At 40.7% G+C, this 9,028-nt stretch overlaps 1 protein-coding gene across 2 annotated transcripts in view; it reads right to left on the bottom strand.

Moving 5' to 3' along the window:
* LOC109899891 (sodium- and chloride-dependent taurine transporter-like) overlaps window positions 1-2,546 on the bottom strand; it is a 52,979-nt gene extending 50,433 nt beyond the window's left edge. Inside the window, exon 1 of one of the 2 annotated variants that reach the window (XM_031805356.1) lies at window positions 1,971-2,546. In XM_031805356.1, the coding sequence (XP_031661216.1) occupies window positions 1,971-2,074 (104 nt within the window). In that variant the 5' untranslated portion in view covers window positions 2,075-2,546. Of the gene's footprint in view, window positions 1-1,843 lie in introns of both variants that reach the window. The other variant, XM_031805746.1, reaches the window with a different exon arrangement.
* Between the last annotated feature and the right edge of the window lie 6,482 nt (window positions 2,547-9,028).

The raw sequence follows: 9,028 nt of genomic DNA on the forward strand, positions 1-9,028 counted from the left end.
CGACCAGCTATACGCAGGCAGGCTACACGACCACAGACCTCCATGACAACATGATAAGACTGGTCCCTTTTTATGTTCAGTTCATCCACACACCGCCTCAATTATTGATGTTCCCTGGCAGCCTTCTTTCTACCAGGATCAAAGATCAGCTCGTCTATCGGAGTTGCCATTCATCAGAAACGATCGAAATAGTCTTGATGACACATAGTCTGAGCCAGGGAGAGAGCACAATAAATGACAAGAAATTACGCGCATAAAATGAACTACAAGCGGGATAATGTGGAGTTAATGTATGTCAATTTAAATGTCTGAAACTTGAGCGACTGTCGTGGCACACAAAGTGTTGGCATGCTATTAAACGCATCTCAGTGTAGGCTGGCTGCTGCAACCTGGACTCAGGGATAGACGTAATATTGTAAACATAAGTCCTACCACCCCAATTAATTTTTATTTGATTTAATTTAAACTTTTTTTAAACTAGGCAAGTCAGTTAAGAACAAATTCTTACTTACAACGATGACCTATCAAAAGGCAAAAGGCCTCCTGCGGGGACAGGGGCCTGGGATTTAAATAAATATAAATATAGGACAAAGTATATGTTTTGTATGGTATGTATTAATTTATGGATGTCCATCATTCATTTCGTAGGATATGTTACGAATTTGAAAAAGCGTATGAGATGTTAAAAATTCAAATTTGTTGTGGCTAATGTTAGCTAGGTGACTAGGTTGCTAATGCTAATGTTAGCTAGGTGACTAATGCTAGCTAGGCAAGGTGTTAGTTGTTGGGGTAAGGATTATGTAACATGCTAATTAAGTTCACAAAGTAGCTCAAAAGTAGTAAGTAGTTGCAAAGTTGCTAATTAGCTAAAATGCTAAAGTTGTCTGTGATGAAATTTGAACACGTAACCTTTGGGTTGCTAGATGTTCGTTATATACACCATCCTACCCATTCTGTTGAATGTAACCATACCAAACATAACATATCATACTAATTTGAGGAATCCTATATTTATGTTTACTATGTTACGTGTAGTCCATGAGACCAGGCTGGAGTGTTAATGCCTACGAGCTACTGAGTACTGACAGAAGAGTCTGGTCTTACTATCTATCTAAATGATTGCGGGAACAATAGTGAAAATGAGGGTACACACACAGCATCTAGAAAGTACAAACAGGAGTTGATCTATGACATGTAACATGAGGCACACAATGTGTAGGCTGTTTATTCAAAGCATCTCAGTTACTGCTTCTCTCACTGTTCCGGTCCTTTAGTTAGTCATTAATCGGTGGTGGCAGAATAGAGTGAAATCATTCAGAGGTCAAATTAAACCCACACATTAACAGTGGAATAACATTCAAGTGAACTATTGTGTAAAACTATGACGTTTTTCACGGTAGCCTAACGTTGTCACAAAATAATAAGTTATTAAAGCATTATTTGATTGAGTTTGGAGACAAATTTACGCTTCATCCCTTCTTCTCTCAATGCGAGGATATTTGCATGAGGTCGACATAACAAGACTCAAAACTCAACGGAAATGTGTTCTAAACGTTCTGGTATCAATAATGTAAGAGGACAATTTTAATATGACCGTCTTTAAACATGCATCAGTGATTGATGCTGAAAGGTTACTTTTTAGGCATACCACGCCAACAACTTGAGATTAAACAATATATTGTGACACACAGAGATGATAAAATTCTCTATCGGAGAAAAATAAATTATTATAATGAATCTAATAGCGTATGCACCCTAAATAATTTGCATATAGCTCATAAAGATGTAGCCTAGGTAGGGATATGTTGGTGATGATGATTATGATGATGATCCGTTAGCCTACCTGTATTGACTTGAATTCCGTTAATTTCCTTTAGAACGTATCTGTTTTCTCAGTGTAGTGCGGCGGACGGGTGTTGAATAGTGAGAATTACGGTGGTAAATTTTATTTATAAGGTTTTCTTTCTGACCTTTGTCTCTTAAAATGGGTGAGCATTAGTGGAAAAACACCGGGCCAGCCTCCCCGTGCAACAGGAGAGCGTCTTCTTAAAGAGGCAGGTTCCCTTCGAATCATTGGCGCTAGCTCCACGCTGCAACATCATTTTCTCTTTCCGTTTGTCTCTGAGCGCATGCCATGCACGCACGTTAGGACTGTACGCACGCGCGCACACCAAGCGGTCGGGTTGGAATGGAAAAGCACACAGAAACAGCCAAACCTTTGCATGCCATGCATACACGATAACAAAGTTGTCACTTTGCAAGTAAAATTACATTAATTACCTTTTTTTTTTATTTTTTAAATGCCTACATTTGTTCTTGTTTTGCATTTCGCAGAGGCGTTTTAAACAATCACGTGTGCCTGTAAGAAGGTTCTGCAGTGTCAGCTATGATGCACACATTGATATGTAATATGTTGACATAAGCATACCTGTTCAGTCTACTGTAAACCTATTTGCAATTACCAAGAACACGATGTAATGTGTTTTAGAGCAGGCAGCAGGCAGCAGGCAGCAGGCAGCAGGCAGCAGGCTATGCATTCAGAACTCAAAATGTGTTATGAGGTGACTTCCATATATGAACGTTTGACTGAGCCTACAGAGGAAACAACTCAGACACCCAATGATAGTCAGGAAGGAGAGACATACGATATGTATCTTAATGGAACGGGTTTGTCTTTGCTTTTATGTCATTTGTTATACTATTATTTATTTATACAATGGCAACATGTAAACATCTTGGAACAAAAAGGTTTTCTTCTTCTTTTATTTCACAGGATCATGCTTATACTGTAGGTGTCCTTACCAGTGAATTATAGGCTTTAGGGAACAACTGTATTTGCATAACCAAATAGAGGGTAATAATGTATTATTATTATAATACTGTGCAGAAACAGGAAGTGTGCTTCAGCCAACATATGAGTAGAAGAAGAGAGTACAGGAAGAACGTGAGTAGATGCACAGGACGCTCTGCAAATGTAGAATAGGAGTCGGTCTTCGTGTACAGTTCCACAGGGTGTGGCGTTACCCTGGCCTTACAAAGGTCCTTATAGAGATAAAACAAGACTGCTCAGAATGTTTACATTTTTTTACGTTTTTCTTTTTAAGGTCATTTTGAATTAAATGTTTGTTGTGAGATAAGGACAGTATCAGGACTATACAGTGCATTCGGAAAGTATTCAGACCCCTTCCACTTTTTCACATTTTGTTACGTTACAGACTTATTCTAAAATGGATTAAATCAATCTACACAATTTCTATTTATTTATTTATTTTACCTTTATTTAACCAGGTAGGCAAGTTGAGAACAAGTTCTCATTTACAATTGCGATCTGGCCAAGATAAAGCAAAGCAGTTCGACAGATACAACGACACAGAGTTACACATGGAGTAAAACAAACATACAGTCAATAATACAGTATAAACAAGTCTATATACAATGTGAGCAAATGAGGTGAAAAGGGAGGTAAAGGCAAAAAAGGCCATGGTGGCAAAGTAAATACAATATAGCAAGTAAAACACTGGAATGGTAGTTTTGCAATGGAAGAATGTGCAAAGTAGAAATAAAAATAATGGGGTGCAAAGGAGCTAAATAAATGAATGAAATACAGTAGGGAAAGAGGTAGTTGTTTGGGCTAAATTATAGGTGGGCTATGTACAATACAATACCCTATAATGACATCACAATTCCGCATAATGACAAAGCAAAAACAGATTTTTAGACATTTTGCAAATGTATTAAAAATAAAAAACAGAAATACCTTATTTACATAAGTATTCAGATCGTAATTGAGCTCAGGTGCATCCTGTTTCCATTGATCATCCTTGATATTTTCCTACAACTTGATTGGACTCCACCTGTGGTAAATTAAATTGATTGGACATGATTTGGAAAGGCACACACCTGTCTATAAAAGGTTCCACAGTTGACAGTGCATGTCAGAACAAAAAGAGGTCGAATGAATTGCACATAGAAATCCGAGACAGGATTGTGCCGAGGCACAGATCTGGGGAAGGGTACCAAAATTTTTCTGCAGCAGTGAAGGTCCCCAGAACACAGTGGCCTCCATCATTCTTAAATGGAAGAAGTTTGGAACCACCAAGACTCTTCCTAAAGCTGTCCGCCCGGCCAAACTGAGCAATCGGGGGAGAAGGGCATTGGTCAGGGAGGTGACCAAGAACCCCATGGTCACTCTGACAGTTCCTCTGTGGAGATGGGAGAACCTTCCAGAAGTACAACCATCTCTGCAGCACTTCACCAATCAGGACTTTATGGTAGAGTGGCCAGACGGTGGCCACTCCTCAGGGAAAGGCACATGACAGCCAGATTGGAGTTTGCCAAAAGGCACCTAAAGGACTCTCTTACAATGAGAAAAGAGTTTCTCTAGTCTGATGAAAGTAAGATTGAACTCTTTGGCCTGAATGCCAAGCATTACGTCTGGAGGAAGGATGGCACTATCACTACGGTGAAGCATGGTGGTGGCAGCATCATGTCTGGAGGAAGGATGGCACTATCACTACGGTGAAGCATGGTGGTGGCAGCATCATGTCTGGAGGAAGGATGGCACTATCACTACGGTGAAGCATGGTGGTGGCAGCATCATGTCTGGAGGAAACCTGGCACTATCACTACGGTGAAGCATGGTGGTGGCAGCATCATGTCTGGAGGAAACCTGGCACTATCACTACGGTGAAGCATGGTGGTGGCAGCATCATGTCTGGAGGAAGGATGGCACTATCACTACGGTGAAGCATGGTGGTGGCAGCATCATGTCTGGAGGTTACCTGGCACTATCACTACAGTGAAGCATGGTGGTGGCAGCATCATGTCTGGAGGAAACCTGGCACTATCACTACGGTGAAGCATGGTGGTGGCAGCATCATGTCTGGAGGAAACCTGGCACTATCACTACGGTGAAGCATGGTGGTGGCAGCATCATGTCTGGAGGAAGGATGGCACTATCACTACGGTGAAGCATGGTGGTGGCAGCATCATGTCTGGAGGAAACCTGGCACTATCACTACGGTGAAGCATGGTGGTGGCAGCATCATGTCTGGAGGAAACCTGGCACTATCACTACGGTGAAGCATGGTGGTGGCAGCATCATGCTGTGGGGATGTTTTTCAGAGGCAGGGACTGGGAGACTAGTCATGCTCGAGGGAAAGATGAACGGAGCAAGGTACAGAGAGATCCTTAATGAAAACATGCTCCAGAGCGCTCAGGACCTCAGACTGGGGCAAAGGTTTTACCTTCCAACAGGAAAAAGACCCTAAGCACGCAAACAAAATAATGCAGGAGTGGCTTTGGGACAAGTCTCTGAATGTCCTTGACTGGCCCAGCCAGAGCCAATAGCTGTGCATCCAACCTGACAGAGCTTGAGAGGATCTGCAGAGAAATATGGGAGAAACTCCCCAAATACAGGTGTGCCAAGCTTGTAGCGTCACACCCAAGAAGACTTGAGGCTGTAATCGCTGCTAAAGGTGCTTCAACATAGTACTGAATAAAGGGTCTGAATACTTATGGAAATGTGATATTTCTGTTTTTTATTTGTAAAACATGTGCAAAATAAAAAATGTCTTTGTCATTATGAGGTATTGTGATGTCATTATGGGGTATTGTGATGTCATTATGGCGGTATTGTCTGTAGATTGATGAGGAAATAAAATAATTTAATCCATTTTAGAAAAAGGCTGTAACGGTCACAAGATGTGGAAAATTTCAAGGGGTTCGAAAACTTTCTGAATGCACTGTATATGTACTGCAACTAGCTATTTGAGGTAACAGAATGTGTGAGTTGGGGGGAGGGAAGTTATACAGGATATGCTAGTTATTTTAAGGTCGTTGTGAATGATCTGTGTGCCGTTAGATAAGGAAACTCTATTCGAACTAGCTACAGTGCCTTCAGAAACTATTCATACCCCTTGACTTATTTTTTTTTTTTGCTGTGTTACATCCTGAATTCAAAATTGATTCTTCCATCTACGCATCTATTTGCCACATCTTCAATTTAAGACTACTAGAAAGCGTGTGCCCTCAGGCCTGGAGGGAAGCTAAAGTCATTGCGCTACCCAAGAATAGTAAAGCCCCCTTTACAGTCTCAAATAGCTGACCAATCAGCCTGTTACCAACCCTTAGTGAACTTCTGGAAAAAATGGTGTTTGATCAGATGCAATGCTATTTCACAGTAAACAAATTGACAACATACTTTCAGTACGCTTATAGGGAAGGACACTCAACAAGCACAGCACTTACACAAATGACTGATGATTGGCTGAGAGAAATTGATGATAAAATGATTGTGGGGGCTGGTTTGTTAGAATTCAGTGCAGCTTTTGACATTATCAATCATAGTCTGCTACTGGAAAAATGTATGTGTTATGGCTTTACACCCCCTACTATAATGTGGATAAATAGTTACTTGTCTAACAGATTATGGAGGGTGTTCTTTAATGGAAGCCTCTCAAACATAGTTCAGATAGAATCAGGAATTCCCCAGGGCAGCTGTCTAGGCCCCTTGTTTTTTCAATTTTTACTAAATACATGCCACTGACTTTGAGTAAAGCCAAGGTCTCTATGTATGCAGATGACTCAACACTATACACATCAGCTACTACAGTGACTGAAATGACAGCAACACTTAAAGAGTTGCAGGTAGTTTCAGAGTGGATGACAAGGAATAAGTTTGCCCAAAATATTTCTAAAAACGAAAAGCGTTGTATCTGGGACAAAACATTCACTAAACCCTAAACCACAACTAAATCTTGTGATAAATGATGTGGAAATTGAGCACGTTGAGATGACTAAACTGCTTGGAGTGACCCTGGATGGTAAAATGTCATGGTCAAAACACATTGATACAATAGTAGTTGAGATGAGGAGAAGTCTGTCCAGAATAAAGCTCTGCTCTATTAACAAGGCAGGTCCAACAGGCCCTAGTTTTGTTGCACCTTGACTACTATTCAGTCGTGTGGTCAGGTGCCACAAAAAAGGACTAAGGAAAATTGTAATTGGCCCACAACAGAGCAGCACGGCAGGCCCTTGGATGTACACAGAGAGCTAACATAATATTCATGTAAATCTTTACTGGCTCAAAGTGGAGGAGAGATTGACTTCATCACTACTTTTATTTGTGAGAGGTATTGACATGTTGAATGCACCGAGCTCTCTGTCTAAACTACTGGCACACAGCTCGGACACCCATGCATACCCCACAAGAAACGCCACAAGAGGTCTATTCACAGTCCCGAAGTCCAGAAGAGACTATGGGAGGTGCACAGTACTACATAGAGCCATGACTACATGGAACTCTATTCCACATCAAGTAACTGATGCAAGCAGTAAAATTAGATTTTTTTAAAACATACCTAGAAAAATACCTTATGGAACAGTGGGGACTGTGAAGCAAGGCAAACATAGGTACAGACACATGCATACACACACGCATACAATAACATACGTACTATACACACATGGATTTAGTACTGTAGATATGTGGTAGTGGTGGAGTAGGGGCCTGATGGCACACAGTGTGAATGTATTGTTGTTGTTTTTTATTGTATAAACTGCCTTAATTTTGCTGGACCCCAGAAAGAGTAGCTGCTGCCTTGGCAATAACTAATGGGGATGATTAATAAGTACAAATACAAATACCCCACAATAATGAAGTGAAAACATGTTTTTAGAAATGCTTGCAAATTTAGACAGAAATATCTCATTTACATAAGTATTCACACCCTGAGGGGGTTGTGACGTGGCGAGGATCTTTGTGGGCTATACTCGGCCTTGTCTCAGGATGGTAAGTTGGTGGTTGAAGATATCCGTCTAGTGTTGTGGGGGCTGTGTTTTGGAAAAGTGGGTGGGGTTATATCCTGCCTGTTGGCCCTGTCTGGGGGTATCGTCGGATGGGGACACGTTGTCTCCCGACCCCTCCTGTCTCAGCCTCCAGTGTTTATGCTGCAGTAGTTTATGTGTCGGGGCGCTAGGGTCAGGCTGTTATATTTGGAGTACTTCTCCTGTCTTATCTGGTGCCCTGTGTGAATTTAAGTATGCTCCCTCTAATTCTCTTTGTCTCTTTCTTTCTCTCTCTCGGAGGACTTGAGCCATTTTTGATCATTGCTAGACAACCCTTTTCAGGTCTTGCCATAGATTTTCAAATAGATTTAAGTCAAAACTGTAACTTGGTCCCTTAGGAACATTTACTGTCTTCTTGGTATGCAACTCCAATGTAGATTTGGCCTTTTGTTTTAGGTTATTGTTCTGCTGTAATGTGAATTCATCACCCAGTGTCTGGTGGAAAGTAGACTGAACCAGGTTTGGCTCCAGGATTTTGCTTGTGCTCCGTTCAGTTTATTTTTAATCCTGAAAAACTCCTCAGTCCTTAACGATTACAAGCATACCCATAACACGATGCAGCCACCATTATGTTTTAAAATGTAGAGAGTGGTACTCAGTAGGTTGTTGTATTGGATTTGCCCCAAGCATAACGCTTTGTATTCAGAACAAAAGTGAATTGCTTTGCTACATTTGTTTCAGTATTACTTTTGTTGCAAACAGGATGCATGTTTTTAGAATATTTTATTCTTTACAGGCTTACTTCTTTTCACTCTGTCATTTAGGTTAGTATTTTGGAGTAACTACAATGTCCTATCACAGCCATTAAACTATGTAACTGTTTTAAAGTCACCCTTGGCCTCGTGGTGAAATCCCTTAGTAGTTTCCTTCCTCTCCAGCAACTGAGTTAGGATGGACACCGGTATCTTTGTAGTGACTGGGTGTATTTGATACACCATCCAAAGTGTAATAAATAACTTCAACATGCTCAAAGGGATATTCGATGTCTGTTGTTTTTTTTTTACCCTGGTGCTTCACTAAAAAAAAAAGACATCCATTGAGGTATGGGTCAGATTGACCCGCAGAGTTTAAACACACTCAACACAGTCAAAGAATGAATTAAAAACAGCCCAAACTATATTTTGTCTTGCCTTTTGAGAAAAAACTATATTTAAGAACTATTTGTTATACATTTTTTCTC

The sequence above is a fragment of the Oncorhynchus kisutch genome, linkage group LG1, assembly GCF_002021735.2.
Source record: "Oncorhynchus kisutch isolate 150728-3 linkage group LG1, Okis_V2, whole genome shotgun sequence".
Lineage (NCBI taxonomy): Eukaryota > Metazoa > Chordata > Actinopteri > Salmoniformes > Salmonidae > Oncorhynchus > Oncorhynchus kisutch.